This window comes from Colossoma macropomum, unplaced genomic scaffold (assembly GCF_904425465.1).
Source record: "Colossoma macropomum unplaced genomic scaffold, Colossoma_macropomum, whole genome shotgun sequence".
Lineage (NCBI taxonomy): Eukaryota > Metazoa > Chordata > Actinopteri > Characiformes > Serrasalmidae > Colossoma > Colossoma macropomum.
In genome coordinates, this window is record NW_023494784.1 from 19,649,655 (window position 1) to 19,665,267 (window position 15,613).

General features: G+C 39.2%; 1 protein-coding gene across 1 annotated transcript; it reads left to right on the forward strand.

The window, feature by feature from the left end:
• The first annotated feature begins 2,039 nt into the window (after window positions 1-2,039).
• On the forward strand, window positions 2,040-15,357 carry si:dkey-67c22.2 (uncharacterized protein LOC792544 homolog). The gene is made up of 8 exons (XM_036589930.1): window positions 2,040-2,198; window positions 4,551-4,689; window positions 7,965-8,151; window positions 8,275-8,354; window positions 8,503-11,022; window positions 11,113-11,549; window positions 11,702-11,797; window positions 13,417-15,357. The coding sequence occupies exons 2-8, from the start codon at window positions 4,662-4,664 to the stop codon at window positions 13,417-13,419; spliced, it is 3,351 nt and encodes a 1,116-aa protein (XP_036445823.1). The 5' UTR covers window positions 2,040-2,198; window positions 4,551-4,661; the 3' UTR covers window positions 13,420-15,357.
• Window positions 15,358-15,613: the final 256 nt, after the last annotated feature.

Below are 15,613 nucleotides of genomic sequence, written 5' to 3' on the forward strand. Positions count from 1 at the left end.
GTTAATCACATAGATGGCTTGCTAAACAGCATGATGTAGTTAAAGATAAAGACTAGTCCTGCTTATACTAGCAATCCCTACTTGATTTATAGTGAGTGGAATATCCTTCAAGACATAATAATAATCTCACAGAGACGTTAACATAACATGTTCAACAAGTATATCTGACATAGGCCTACTGACAGTAATCCGCCAATATATTTGCTGATTACTTCTCTTACATTTGTGTTATTGTATGTAATCTATTTATTCTCAAAGACAGTTCCTTCTATGTGACTCAGAAGGCCAAAATGATGTTTTTGACTCACTACTCAACACATCAGATTCTGTTGTTTTCCAACCATGAAACTGCAATATCTGTATGTTTTATTAAGGTAAATCGTAGTTGTTGTTATAGCTTTATACAAACATGTAGGAGATCATTCAGACACTGTGTATTTTTCTTGAGTAAAATTGATGCATTCGAAGGCCTGAAAACACTCACTGTGATGGAGAATAAGAGCATCTAAGAGCATCGCTCAATCGACTGGTCAAAATCTTTTTCCTGACAGTAACCATCAGCCTGAATAATGTATAATTTTACACACTATTCTATTTACATTGTTTTGTACGGTACCTTTTTCTGTTGGTGTTCTGCTTACTCATGCTGTTTTGTGTCCTATCAAGGATACAAATTTCCCCTTTTAGTTAAGTCTATCTATCTATCTGTCTGTCTGTCTATCTATCTGTCTGTCAGTCTTCCTGTCTGTCTGTCTTTCTATCTATTAATCAGTGTCTCTCTGTCTATCTGTCAGTCATTCAGTCTTCATCATTCAATCATACAGTCTGTCTATCTATCTATCTATCTATCTATCTATCTATCTATCTATCTATCTATCTATCTATCAGTCAGTCAGTCAGTCTGTCAGTCTGTGTCTGTCTCTGTGTATTTATCTGTCTATCTATCTATCTATCTATCTATCTATCTATCTGTCTATCTGTCTGTCTGTCTGTGTAATCTGTCTCTCTATCTATCTATCTATCTATCTATCTATCTATCTATCTATCTATCTATCTGTGTATTTATCTATCTATCTATCTATCTATCTATCTATCTATCTATCTATCTATCTGTCTGTCTGTGTGATCTATCTATCTATCTATCTATCTATCTATCTATCTATCTATCTATCTATCTATCTATCTGTGTATCTATCTATCTATCTATCTATCTATCTATCTATCTATCTATCTATCTGTCTGTCTGTCTGTCTGTGCAATATGTCTATCTATCTATCTATCTATCTATCTATCTATCTATCTATCTATCTATCTGTCTGTCTGCCTGTCTGTGTAATCTGTCTATCTATCTATCTATCTATCTATCTATCTATCTATCTATCTGTCTATCTGTCTGTCTGTCTGTGTAATCTGTCTCTCTATCTATCTATCTATCTATCTATCTATCTATCTATCTATCTATCTATCTATCTGTCTGTCTGTCTGTGTGATCTATCTATCTATCTATCTATCTATCTATCTATCTATCTGTGTATCTATCTATCTATCTATCTATCTATCTATCTGTCTGTCTGTCTGTCTGTCTGTGCAATCTGTCTATCTATCTATCTATCTATCTATCTATCTATCTATCTATCTATCTGTCTGTCTGTCTGCCTGTCTGACTGTCTGTGTAATCTGTCTATCTATCTATCTATCTATCTATCTATCTATCTATCTATCTATCTATCTATCTGTGTATTTATCTGTCTATCTATCTATCTATCTATCTATCTATCTGTCTGTCTATATTTCAAAATCAATGCCAATTTTCATTTCCAGTGGCTACACTTCAAGAATAATAAGTATAACATTAAGATCCCGTGTTATCTACATCGTACAGCTGTGATAATTTGGTAATTATAAAACATGATTATGTCAGCGCGTTGTTGCTCTTGAATGAAAGCGCTGATCCACTGCATACTTTCCTCAGCTTATCTGTATGGATTAGCGCGCGCTGTTTTCCTGAGCGACAGCAGGTGGCGGTGTGGCTCTGTGAGTCAGTGAGGAGTCCTGCACGGCCACTGCGGACTCTCCGCTCTCCTCGTGCTTCTGGGATACTGGAGGATTTGCTCGCTGTATAATGTCATGGCGACCATCATGGAGCAAGTTTTTCACGGTTTCGTAACTGCTGATAAATCTGGGAATCAGAAATAGAGGTTCGTGCATTTAGCTTAAATCCCAATACGCTGCTATATCGATGTGATTTACCGTACAGTGACAGTTACGGCCAGTGAGAAACGCCTAACGTTAGCTTTAAGTCGCTAGTTAGCACAGTTAGCTGGGCGGCCGGTGGCGCCTTTGTTAGCGGTACAAGCGGTCAGCTGGTCTGTAATGTGAGAGTAATGTATCCATTTTATTACTGATGCAGTTCCAGTTTTGCTTCGTCCACGCGGTCGAATACAAACGTCGACCTTGTTTGTGGAGTTAAATGCAGAATTTGTGGAGCCGATGCTGGCTACCTACGTTTGCTCAGCGCTGATTAGCCTGAGCTGGATGTGGCCGTAGGCCTAGCCAGCTGTTATGTGTAGTTAGCTAACTGACTTTAGTGTTTGGTAGCTGTTTTAAACGCCGTCTCAAGCTTAAAGTTGATATGTAAATGAAACGTGATGTCTTTAACCCCCGTTCTTTTCTAACACAGTAACTGATTTGTATCTGTATTAGGCCCATGTGCATATAGACCGTTGTGTGGCTTGACGAACCTTAAGTCAGCTTACCATTCGCCAGCTTCCTATTCGAATTTCCCCGTTCCACCTTAAATGGTGCAGCAGGTAAGTTACACTCTGGCGGCTGGGGAATGTAACAGCTGCCCCATTTAAGGTGGAACGGGAAAAATCGAATAAGAAACCAACTTTAGCCTCGTTGTCGCTCGTCAGGTTAGCTAACGTGAAGTATCCAGGCAGCGTGTTGGCCCGGACAGCGCTAACCGACTGTCCGTCCCGCAGTGAAACCTCCACTGTCCTGTCCTGCGGATCTTTATCACCTCCACACTTCTGACCCACAGGTTCACCACAAATGGAGAATTTGCTGCAATATTGTCTCAGCCATTTGCTGTCTAGCTGTTTTTTATGATGACGGTCCTAGTCTGCTAGCCGCAGGTTAGCCTGAATGTAACCGTTAGCTAGCTCGCTAAGTTAAACGACTTCTAGAAGCGTCTGTGGATCTTTGTGAAGAGCTGGTCCAGCTCGAATAGCGTTCGCTAGCTGTGCTATATCTGTAGACGTTTTATTTTCAGTGGTTTAATATGCTTAGTTGTTGTTGTTGTTGTTGTTGTTTTTGAACGTCATTTATATATTAACTTCAAAGAAATATTAGCTTTCCTGCCGACAGCCGAAAATCCAGCGTGGAGCAGCGAGTCTTGGCGGGAGTTGTTTAATGTGCAGTGGGTTTGAATCGGTTGCTAGCAACAGTGTTTACTTGCACTATGCCAATATTTCACTGGCCATAGACGTGCATTATAAAGCAGTGTGTAGCCAACGGTATATTGACTGCATATACTACGATAACCACTGCGATTAAAGGGGAATTGCACAGATTTTTTTTAAAAGATGGGTATAGTTCGATGGTTATGACGTAAACAAAGTATTTTTTGTTATAAACAGATGTGAATTAATTCATTTGTAGAAAAATTTACCAACACAGATTTTCTTTACAGTGGTGGTGAAAGGAGCCAAAAGTCCCAGTGTCCACAATACAAATTAGCCATTGTATGTACTATGTGTACTTTGCACTTTGTATGTGTAATGTTGTTGATGTCAAAATAATGGTCAGTCTGAAAAAATGTTTTCTATGGAGACTATTTTGCTTTAGAACATCCTTACTTTGTCTTTCCACCATGAATGGATTAAATTACATTGATTAAAATATGATTTAGGCCAAAACTTTATCACACAACTACCAAGAAATAACGTCGCAGATGTCAGACAGCATATTCATAACCATTTCATGCAGTAACTTTCTGTGAGGGCACTTTTAGAGGTGGACTCCAGGTTCCTATCACCACCACTGAACAATTCTGACTCGGCAAGTTTTTCTAAAATGAAGCATTTCACACCAAACCACTGTGAATGACTTTGACATGTTAACCATTTAATCATTCAATTTTGAAAAATCAGCAGAGTTCCCCTTTAACTTAGATCAGTTACTAGTACTAGTTTAGCATGTTGGCCAGAGATTTGGACAGAACTTCGTATTTAAACCGTTTAGTAGAACAGTGGCATGTTGGGAATCAAAACTGTCTTTAAAAATCTGCACTTCATGCTGTTCTACCATACTACATGCTTTATTTCCTTTTTCAGTCGAAAGCAGGTAACTTTAGCAGGGTCTGTTTGTTATGCAACGACTTCATTAGCTAAGTGCAGAGAGACGCTAACCAGCTATCATGTTACTACAGTACCAAATAGATCAGATCTTATGTGATATCAGTTACACTAATACAGTGTGAAAACGTGTGCAGTGTCTGATTTTTCATCATTAAAGTTATAACTGTATTTTTCTCTCCGCCCCCTCAGAGTGAACTGTGAGGATCACTTCATCTCCCATTTCACAGTTCAAGTCAGGTTGAAGGGGTGAAAGATCCCAGTTTGCCCCGGGTTCAAGAGGTCTGTTGCAGAGTTGCAGAAATGGAATGTGCAACAAATGCTAATATTGGTATGTGTCATTTTAATATGTATAAGCATGAAACATTAACAGGACTGAACATCACATTCAGTGTACACTGGTTTTGGCTGGCTTCATCCTATAATCAACTGTTCCGGTCTGTTTGTATTTAAACGTTTATTCTTCCACCATGTTTTTTTTTTTTTTAAACTACCACCGTGTACTCTTCTTCTTTATCTTTTTCTTTATCTTTTTCTTTTTCTTCTTATTATTATGACTTTTAAGCTTATTGTTTTGTAATTAGAGGCTTTTTTAATAATAATAATAATAATAATTATTATTATTATTATTATTATTATTATTGTTATTTCCATTAGACCATGTAAGTAAGAATCTAGATTGCATTTACAAATTCACTCAGAAATTAGGGCTGTAATGATAAATGAAACAGAAATTAGTAATGCTTGATCTGCTGCTTGGCAGATAAAATTGCAGTTATACCACATAATGTTAATTTTACACCCCTCTTACATTGATTCAATGGAATTAATTATTCTACATAATTTTACAAAAGTCACATTTAAGCTAAAACATACAAGTGAAAAAAGACTGGGCTAGTCTGTTTATCTTAAAGATTTTAGATTGACAGGCTTTCTAGATTTAAATATAGAGCTACAGGTCATCTACCATTGATTTTTGTGGTCTCATTCCAGGTTTAATTTAATGCAGTAATTAGAGCTGCAACGAAAATTTGATAACATTGGATAAAATCAGTAATAAAATATTCAGTAATAAAAATCCATTTAAATAATCAACATGGTTATTACTGCTATGAACAACAACAAACATTTATCAAGCCAATTACTCCCTCTCACCCGTAGCACATAGCTGCAGCTCTGCTGTCCAGACTCAAAGTGGACTCACAATGGACTCTGACATTGCAGATCCGTGTATTTGAATATGAAAGATGATATTTGATAGAATATTTCAAAATAAAAATATTTGATAGTTGCAGTGCTAGTGGCAATAGCAAAATGCTGAGCAGTGCTGGAGGTCATCTAGTGGCAGCGCACATCGAATGTCAGTGGCATTTATTTATTTATTTTTTTTATTTAAAGTGAATCTTCGTTAAAATAGTTTCAAAGTTTTGGCGCTGCAGTGTGCAATAGCCTTTAGGTGGAATGACAGTGCCTTAAGCAGTTTGCTAGAGCTAGTCAAACTTTTTGACGCACCAAAATGAAAATTCTAGACCAAAACCAAAATTCAAATTGGCTGTTTTGTTAATGCTTTTGAAATAATATTGTTACTCAAAAGGAACTGACAGAGAACCAGAGGGTTGCTTTAATTTTAAACAGCTTATTAAGTATTATGAAACATTAAAAGTTGTAAAATTATGAAAACGTAATACTTAATGGCTTTCCAAGACTTCTGTAGCTGAATTCTAGAGTGCCTCTGCTATGACGGAAACCATCTTATATTTCAAATATGTAAAGTATGTGGGCATGGCTTTGGAAATGTTAGTCATTTAGAGAAGAAATAAACCCCAGCAGGATCTGACAGCTGCATGTGTTCACAGTAACAACTTTCAAAACAAGACATGAAGTTCATTATTGTAATATACTGAATTTAATCAGTTACATAGTTTTGTTCGTCAATTTCATAAAATCAGTTAAAGATAAAAACATGTGAGCTAAAGAGCGCTGCTGCAGCAGACTGTTTGTATTTCCCTGGCCTATTTTCCACTGCATGGCAAAAAAGTTCTGAGCACCAAGGGTAACTATTCCAGTGGCTTTTCCACACAGACATGGTTCCATACGGAACACTTAAAAACTGGGCTCAGCACATTTGTTTTTTCACACAGTTAGCTGTCCGTGCTCAGGGCCCCAGAACTGTTCGGTGGGATGTCATGACGATACAGCTGCACACTGATTGGTTCTACGTTTATGTCGATATTGTTTCACCACATCTTACTGCATTATTTCAAACTCAAAAACAAATACATTCAGTTAGCTCACACAGACGCCAAATAAATGAAAGCATGCATTAGCTTAGCTAGCATGCTGCCAGCTCTGCTCACCACAGAACAGGTTTGAGTCTGGCTGACATAACTCAAATCTGAGGAAGCGAAGTTGAGCAGCTGATGTTAGAGGCACAGAAAGCCGAAATTAAACGTGTTCTGTGGTGTCTCTCTCCTAGCTAACTTAGCTTAGCTAAAGTGATCCAAACACCCCTGTATGGGTTTGATTTGACAAATTGGTGCTCTGCTATCACAGGTATAGATGACAGCTACTTATAACAGTGTGAGCAAAGTTGACTGATTAGTGTTGGGGTCACAGGAAGCTGAAGTCGAACCTGTTCTGTAGTGTTTTAAGCTGTAGCCTGCTTGACTAGGCTAACGCAAGTGTACGGTGACATTTGGCTTGACAGTGGAAAAGAGACCAGTGTTCATGTGGTGATGCTGAAAAACTTTGAACTTGCCTTTGACCAGCACAGGAAGACAAAGGGAGCAAACAGTGTTTTTATCATGATTTCTCATTGCCATTACTATTGAAATTGTTTGTGTTTGTGTTTATTTTAACATACTTAATTGTAGACCTTTTTAACCTTTTGCTGTTTTCTGCTATTTTTAAGCCGAAAACTTACAGGGCATTTGCTGAAATTTCAGTCCCTAATGACGCTGACTTAGTTGTGCAGTGAAATTTAAACACATTGTAAACATTAGAGAGCAAATAGTGACACTGCTGGGCTGTATTCATGCAGCATCTTCGAATATTGGTGAATTACGTTAAATCTTGTCATATGGTTGCCTTTCTTCCTAACCAGCAAGCTTGCTAGATCCTTAACTTGCTTATCAACAGGACCCATCTTGTGATATATTTTAAAACTATTGCTGCAATAGCCAGTTTCTGGCATGCTTTAGAGCTTAGGGTTTGAAACTTTGAAACCAGTTTTAGAGTTTTAAACTACATTACCTCTGTTGTGTCTGAACCACTCTAGCATGTGGTGATTACATTAGTGACATTATCAGGGAAGCATAGCTGTAGGTGTCTTTTGATGCAATTTATTCAGGGTATGTACAGTCATAAAAATTCTGGAAAAGTCATGGAATAATTACAACAAAAAAAAAAACCTTTTCCAAGCCTAGAAAAGTTTTAGGGTAAATGCTCTAAAGGTTTTGGAAAAGTCCTGGAAATCACTCCATTTACTGACTTGATTTAAAATCTGTTTTAATCTTAAGTAGGAAAGTAAGATTTGTTCCAACGATGAAATAATGTGTCATTTCTAGGCCTTTCAGTATGAGCTTAACAAAGGCATGTCTCTTACAGGTGATGCATCTGAAACTGCTCTGTGTGAAGACATTGCTCTCAGGGACGGTAGCGAGACATCTTGGAAGAAAAATAAGAAGCATAAAAAACACAAAAGTAAGAAGAAGCGCAAGAAGAGAAAGGGTGAAAAAGAGAGCAGCTCTGAATCTGGAGTTGAATCAGATGGAGAATCTCAAGCAAAACTGAAGTAAGATTTGGCTTGTTGTGCATTCGAAATAAAACACTAGACTACACATGCGTTCCTATCATATCACAAAGCATGTTTATGGGGAAAAAGCTTTATGAAAATATTTTTGTTTAATTTAACCAGTATGAAAAAAGAAGGCCCATCTACCATTGAGACTCGAGGTCATGATGAGGATAAAGAAACCACAAGAAATTCCGTTGCAGGTAAGAGTTTATTTGATCATTTATGCTTATTATGGTTTTGATTAGAATGGCAATATAATACTAAACTAAATGTGAAACTTGCGCAGCCATAAACCTAATTTGTCAGCAAAGTGCATTTTCCATATGTTGCATCTGTCTTTTTTGACAGAACATCGTGATGACGACGATGGCAAAGTCAGAAAAACAAAGCGTCATGCAGGGAAAAAGAAGAAGAAAAAGAAACGAAAAGAAGAAAAGCAAGAGAGAAATTCTCCTTCTCGATCACGGTCAGCCAGTACATCAGAGTCAGGGTCAGAGTCAGAATCTGAATCAAAAATGGTGCAAGCATTGCAAATGGAGTCACCTAACTTGGGCAGGAAGTCTCCTATGGGTGCAGTGAAGCTCTCAAATGATGGGTATAAAGAAAAAAATTCACACCCAGATGAAATAAAGGGAGATGCGACCAGCAAAACTGAACATTGTGAAGAGAAACACACAAAGTCTGCATGGAGGAAAGATGAGTCTCCTGAGGATACATGTGATCAAGCTGTAAATAGAGAAAAATACAGTGAGAAGGACACAAAAATAGAGAATTTTGGGAAAGGTTTTAGCAAAACTCAGGAACTCCCTGATATTATCCCCAAACAGGAGAATGTCCACAAAGAGCAAGTCAGCCAGAAGGAACCAAATGGAGATAAGAGAGGAAAGAAGGATCCTGAGAAGTCGCTCTCCAGGTCAAGGTCCCAATCACTTTCGGACAATAAAGGGACTAAATCGAGCCACAGTCGATCCAGAACTCCAAAGCGATCTTCTGGTATGCCAGCGCATCGAAAAGATCAATCTCTCTCAAGAGAAAGGTCGGTTTCTGGCCCAAGAAGAAAGAAGGGTGTGCAAAAAAGACACTCAAGGTCTCCATCAGAAAATCAAAGATCTCGATCTAGATCAGTCAGGGGAACAAGACGCAAGTCAAGGTCCCGCTCTGGAAAGAGAAGGAATCGCTCTGGCTCCAGGTCCCGTACCAGGGCCAAGAGATCTAGGACCAGGTCCCCACGGCGCAGCCGCCGAACAAGATCTAGATCTATTGTAAAGCTACGCCGTTCAAGGTCAAGGTCAAAAAGATCAGTTTCTCGCCGAAAGAACCGTGGTTCAAAATCACGCTCCAGATCTGCTCGGAGAGGCAGACGTTCACAGTCACGTTCTCGAAAAAGGACACCGGTATCCCGTACAAGAAGATCTCGGTCCAGGTCTGTCAGGAGAATGAGACGAACCCGTTCAAGGTCCATTGTGATTCTCAGGAGGTCTAGATCTCGATTGAGGCGAAACAAAAGGTCTAGTTCAAGGTCTGTTCGTAAAATCAGATCAAGGTCTAGAACTCCAAGACGACGTAGCCGATCTCCCTCTCCACTGCGCTCCAGGCACTCTAAATCAAAATCCCCTGTTCGGCAGAGAAAGTCAAAATCTCCACGTAGAACAAGGTCAGAATCAAGGTCTCCTAAGCGCAACAAGCGTTCAAAATCACGATCTGTCTCGCGTCATTCAAAGACTAGCTCACCTAGATTTAAAAGAGGAGCAAAGAAAGTTAAAAGTAAGCGATCAAGATCTGTTTCACAGAGAGACTCATCCAGGTCTAGATCCAATTCAAGAGAAAGGGTTTCCTCAGATAGAAGTCAGTCTCCGGCTAAGAGCAGGTCTAAATCTCCTGCTGAAGAAAGAGAATCTTCAGTGGAATACCATAAAGATTCTGATGGTAATAATAAAGAAATGTCAGAGTCCAAATCACAGAAACCACTGTCTCATGAATGTGCATTTCCACACAAAATATCAAGTGAAGACTCAACAAAATCAGAACTTGAGTCAAAAAAAGAAAATGCCACAAGAGAGTCCAAGACCACCTTGGAATGCAGAGAGAGGCCAAACACATCTAGATCAAGATCCTCTTCATCAGAACCATTACCTCAACATGAGAGTACTGGCTCAGATGATAATGAGCAGTCTGATAATTCAAGATCACCTTCACCAAGTCCAGTAAAAAAAGAATCGGGGTTAAAATCCAGCAGAAAGTCCAAGTCACCTCTTCGTAGGAAGCGCTCCAGGTCCATATCATCCACCCATAAGACACGGTCCAAATCAAAGTCTGTTAGTGGTAGGGAAAGGTCCAAATCTCCAAGAAAACGAAAGTCTAGATCTCCCTCGCACAGCCAAAGGAAGAGATCAAAATCCAGGTCACCTGTCCGGAGAAGGAGATCGCGTTCAAGATCAGTCAACCGTAGGGGAAAATCAAGGTCTAAATCTCGCACTAGGACCAAGCGCTCAAAGTCACGATCTCCCAAAAGAAAACGATCCAAGTCTAGATCACCAGTCCGAAAAAGACGGTCTAAATCACGCTCTCCTGCTCGAAGGAAAAGATCCAAGAGTCCAGAAAAAAGCAAAAGATCAAAATCCCGTTCCCCTGCCAGGAAAAGACGGTCACGATCTCGGTCAAAATCACGGGCCCGCCATTCACGATCTAAAAGATCTCGCTCTGCTTCTCGCCGGAGGAGACCTGCATTTCGAGGTCGTTCTTTTGATAGACGAGATCGATGGAAACGTGAGCCAAGCCATTCACCCATTCTCATTCTCCGTAAAAGAAGGTCCACTTCGAGAACACGTCGTAGCTCTAGCAAGACACCACCTCGTCTCACTGAGCTAGGTAAGAGAACTTTTTTTATGCAGTTGTCTATGCAGTCGAAAATATTATGCACTTGATGTTCATGTGTGTTTTCACTTTTCTTCTTCACAGACAAAGATCAGCTATTGGAGATCGCTAAGGCTAATGCTGCTGCCATGTGTGCTAAAGCAGGGATGCCCATCCCAGAGAGCCTTAAGCCTAAGGCTATTCTCCAGTTGCCTTTGCCAACTCCTACTTCAGCCCCTTTGTCTTTGCCTCTGCCCCTTCCAGTTCCCAACTTGCCCATGAACCTGCCGATGGGCATACCTGGTATGCCTGCGATGCCAAACATGCCTATGAATGCTGCTGTGGCTAGCATGACAGCAGCCACTATGACCGCAGCCCTATCTAATATGGGAGCCTTGGCAGCTATGCCCCCTATGCCTCCACTGCCCACCATTACCAACAAACCTCCTCCAGCACCTACACCTAATCTGGCCAACATCGAAGAAGTAAAGAGAAAAGTGGCACAGCAGGCTAACAGCATCAGTATCAAAGAGTTAACAGAGGTGAGATGAATTGGTTGTTGAGTGGCAGGTGAATATGAAAGGTGTAATTCTATGCTACCTATAATAATTTGGAGCGTGGTTGTAATTTCATAACTGCTGTAAAATTGTGATTTACCATCAGTGTGTAAATTGTACTGTTGATTTGCTTTCAGAAGTGTAAACAGATTGCAGAAAGCAAGGAAGAGATGAGCATCGCAAGGCCCCATGTTTCTGATGATGACGATGACGACGACGACGATGAAAAACGGGTAAGAGGTCTTATTCAGTGATGCCTAGTTGTGTTTACGATAGAGTCACAGGCACTGGAACAAACTTTAATTAGCAAGCATACACATTCGGCAGAAGTAGTTTAATTAATCGGTTTCCTGAAATTAGATCTTTTTGTTAAAACCCAGGGAACTTAAACATGTTTTCTTTGTAGTTAGGTTAATGAGGCTCTTGTGGGCAAAAATATGTATGTACAAAAAGCAAAGCACTCAAAGGAGCTTCACACAGATTTATACGATCTCACGTGTCTGAGACTTTTGTTCCTCCTCCTGCTAATGCTCTACCAGTGTAGAGAGGATGGAGATGAAGTGCTTCGACCCAGACTAAATAAATAGAAGTAGAAAGATTTCCAAAGAACCAAAAAACTAGATAAAAAAAACAGATAATTTGGCCTGTAATTTTCTCAGGGTGGAGGGAGAAACAGACATGGCTGATCACCTGTCAACGAGGAAATTACCTCAGGACCCTTGAAATGAAACCCTTCCAAAAAGGGCTTTAGTGTCAGCTGTTTGTGTTTGAAGTCCAAAGAAGCTCATGTTGACATCCCATAAAAGGAGCGTAAAAATCTTGTGTAAAGGCAGAAGACAGCCGTGTTGGATCTGTGCATGCTGGTCCATTCAGGGCTGTTCAGACTAATGTCAGGTGTAGGCCACATTATAAAGACAATGTGGTTGCCCTAACAAAATGGATTTGGGCAGTAAGTTGTAAAACCCTTAGTCAGTGAAAGCTAAATAGTGAGCCAAAGCTAATATAGCAAGTATAACCAAAAGCTAGCAGGCTAGCTCATTTGTCTCTCTTCCTGCTCTCATCTATTTGTCCAACCAGCGATCATATCTAAATATATCTGGTTTCCTTCCAAATTTTGCTGGATATTTCATATAATACTCAATGTTGGTCCCTTGCAATAATTTTAAATATTTTACATTATGTTCTCTGGGACTTTAAGCGTTGTGTTTGCTGTAGTACAGTTCAGTGTTTAGTTATAAACTTCACTGTTCATCAAATGAAAGAACACAATCTCACTGAATATTTGTTTTTAGTAAGGCCAGAAACATACTTACTGCAAGAACGTGAACACCACCCATACAGTGCACTGCAAACACGCAGTCCTGCAGCACAAACTCACCCTGTATTCTTACGTTGCTGTTAAAACACTGAGTTCTTAATGGGCGATAGAGCACAAATCTAAGTGTCTGTAAACGTGATCTGCTCTAATTCCACCAGCTGCAACGATGTTGCCATGTTCTGTTGGGGTGAAGAGGTGATGGACCATATGTTTATATGAGTAAACAAGTTTTGTGAGACTCATCAAACTGGTGGTCTGCTGTCACAGTTGCCTGGATGCACTGGCGGTACAAAGCAGCTTGGCTGTTGCTATAGCGCCCCTTACCGCAACACTCAGAATGCAGCTTGCGCTGCGTTATAAATTGCGTCATGACATGCGCAACATGGTGTTTGCGTACTTGCTTGAAGTATGTTTGTAGCCAAAGTACACAGACTTCTCACAATGTGATAACTAATTTAGTTAATTAAGTCAATAAACAGTAAATATTCATTAACAAAACAAGTTTTTTTTCTCCTTCCTCCCCCCACCCTGCAGTAACCAACTGTGCTGCTTCGTTATCTGTTTCCCCTACCCATGGTTGATGAAGAAAGCGGAGATGAAGTGTCAACACTGGATATTAATGATCTGTAAATCCAGGAGGCAGACCTAGTTCCAGTGGATATTTCAACAGTCTCAACACTTTTTCCTTAGCTGATGACACCACCGTAGGCAGCAGATTTCTTCTTGCCTCAGGACTTGATCTACTAGACCGGATCATTTTGTTCATCTTCAGATGGATTAAGGGGCTTACAGTCTCTTATACAGTGAAGCAAAAGCACTGCTTGGTCAAATTCAAAAGTATTATTTGACTTTCAGTGTGGTCTGTCTGTCTTGACAGTTGAAAGAAGCTTATTTCAAGCTGCTCTTTTGGATATTTGGTTAACAAGGTAATAATTTTACTCCACCCAGCCCCGCACCTCATCTCATTACATGTAAATCTCATCTATGAAGTACTTTTGTGATCAGGAGGACTTCACTGTTATTTGTTCTTAACATTTTTGTGAAGTTTTTTTTTTTAGTCATTAAAATTTGAGGACAACATTGTGACTGCTCTACTTCATGGACAATATTTTCCTTAGTGTTGCAGTTGTAGTGTGCCGTTGTATCTGACCGACAACTGGCTTGTAAACATTGTTGGCCAGTGTCTGCTGGCAGTTGACCATTTTAGCCTGGTTGGAAACACTTAAATCTGAGTGGACCTACATGTGTCAAGCTTTTTGAGGGAGTTCTTGTTTTGAGGTGTTTATTTTTAGATCTCTGAATGGATTCAAAAGGGGCACACTATTGGTTTTAACAGCGTAGGAGGTGTACAGTACTGTTTTATTTTGTCATTTGAATTGATTGAAAATTGTATGTGCTTTTGCCCAGTAGAGGCTCGTGTTGGGGTGCTTTGTTTATGATAGCTGTAGAATTTTACATCAACATTCTTGGCAAAGGGTGATGGAAGAGATAAGAATGCATAATATTTACTGAGAACAAAAACTGTTTCTTGTTGAGACACCTGTACATTATGCTATACTGTTCAGTGTGTAGCCTAGGTGTTCATTTCCTTTACTGTTATTTGTTTATTCTTCCTTTGCGTGTATCCTTTTTTTGGTACTGTTTCTTTAGTTTGTGCAGAGATGCTCATGTCCAGTCAGTTCAAGGCTGATTAAAAGAGAGAAATATTTCCACTTTAAGATCGGCCACAGGAAAGATTTTAACCATTAATTTAAATCGCACATGCTGTCTCTCCAAGCTTCAGATTTATCCTAGTAAATGCAGTCTTGTAGAACAATGTTATGCACACAAAATAAATACACATGCACGTGTGCTATTTTCACTTGTCTGTCAACCCTAGAGGAGCACTGCCAGTGAAAGGTGTAATTCAACACTGTGGGTAAAGTATGTTTTTGCCACTTTCAACACTTCCCCCACACTGACACAAAATGCTTGGTCTCTCACTAGAAGGTCTGTTTTGTGAATAAAACACTGAGTAAAAAACAATTGGCAGAAGTGATTTGAGCCAGGATTTGTACAGTAACGTTTAAGTTGGGTTCAGGGTTTTGGTTGGGGAAGTTTGGAGACAATGGTTAAGAAGAAGTTATTTACAAGTCTTTTGCAGAGTACCCAAAGTTGTGACCAAAAATGTTTTAACTTTGTTTTGAATTGATTCCCACTGTTAGACCTTACCGATATAGGAAAATGGGAAATACTTCACTATAACTGTGAAATTTCTGTGATTATTCAGGACACTGGTCAAAATGAGTGGTATTGAAAACATAAAAGGCAGTGTATTTTGTATCCTTTGTATAGGCTCAAGTACCGCATTCCTAACATAAAGTGTAGTATCCTCAATTTTGATTAAACATTGCAATTTTTCCTCTGCCATAAGATTATGTTGCTTGCTTTGTACATAATGCAACCTTGATTATTAAAATAAATGACCATGATCACTGATTTTTTTTTATCTTTTTTTTTTGCTGACAGTTTTAGTATTACATTTAATATTATAGTTTCAAGCTTCTACAATTTCAGTAATTCAGTAATTCCCTCTACTTGCTAAATGATTTAATGGTAGCACAGCGGCTCAAAGCGTACACTTTTGGAGCAGTTCTTGTGTGAGGAGGTCTAATGAAAAGTTGTATTAGCTTATAATCCACAGAAATGTTGATAATGGACAAAAACTAAATCTGATGTAAAAATCTAATTC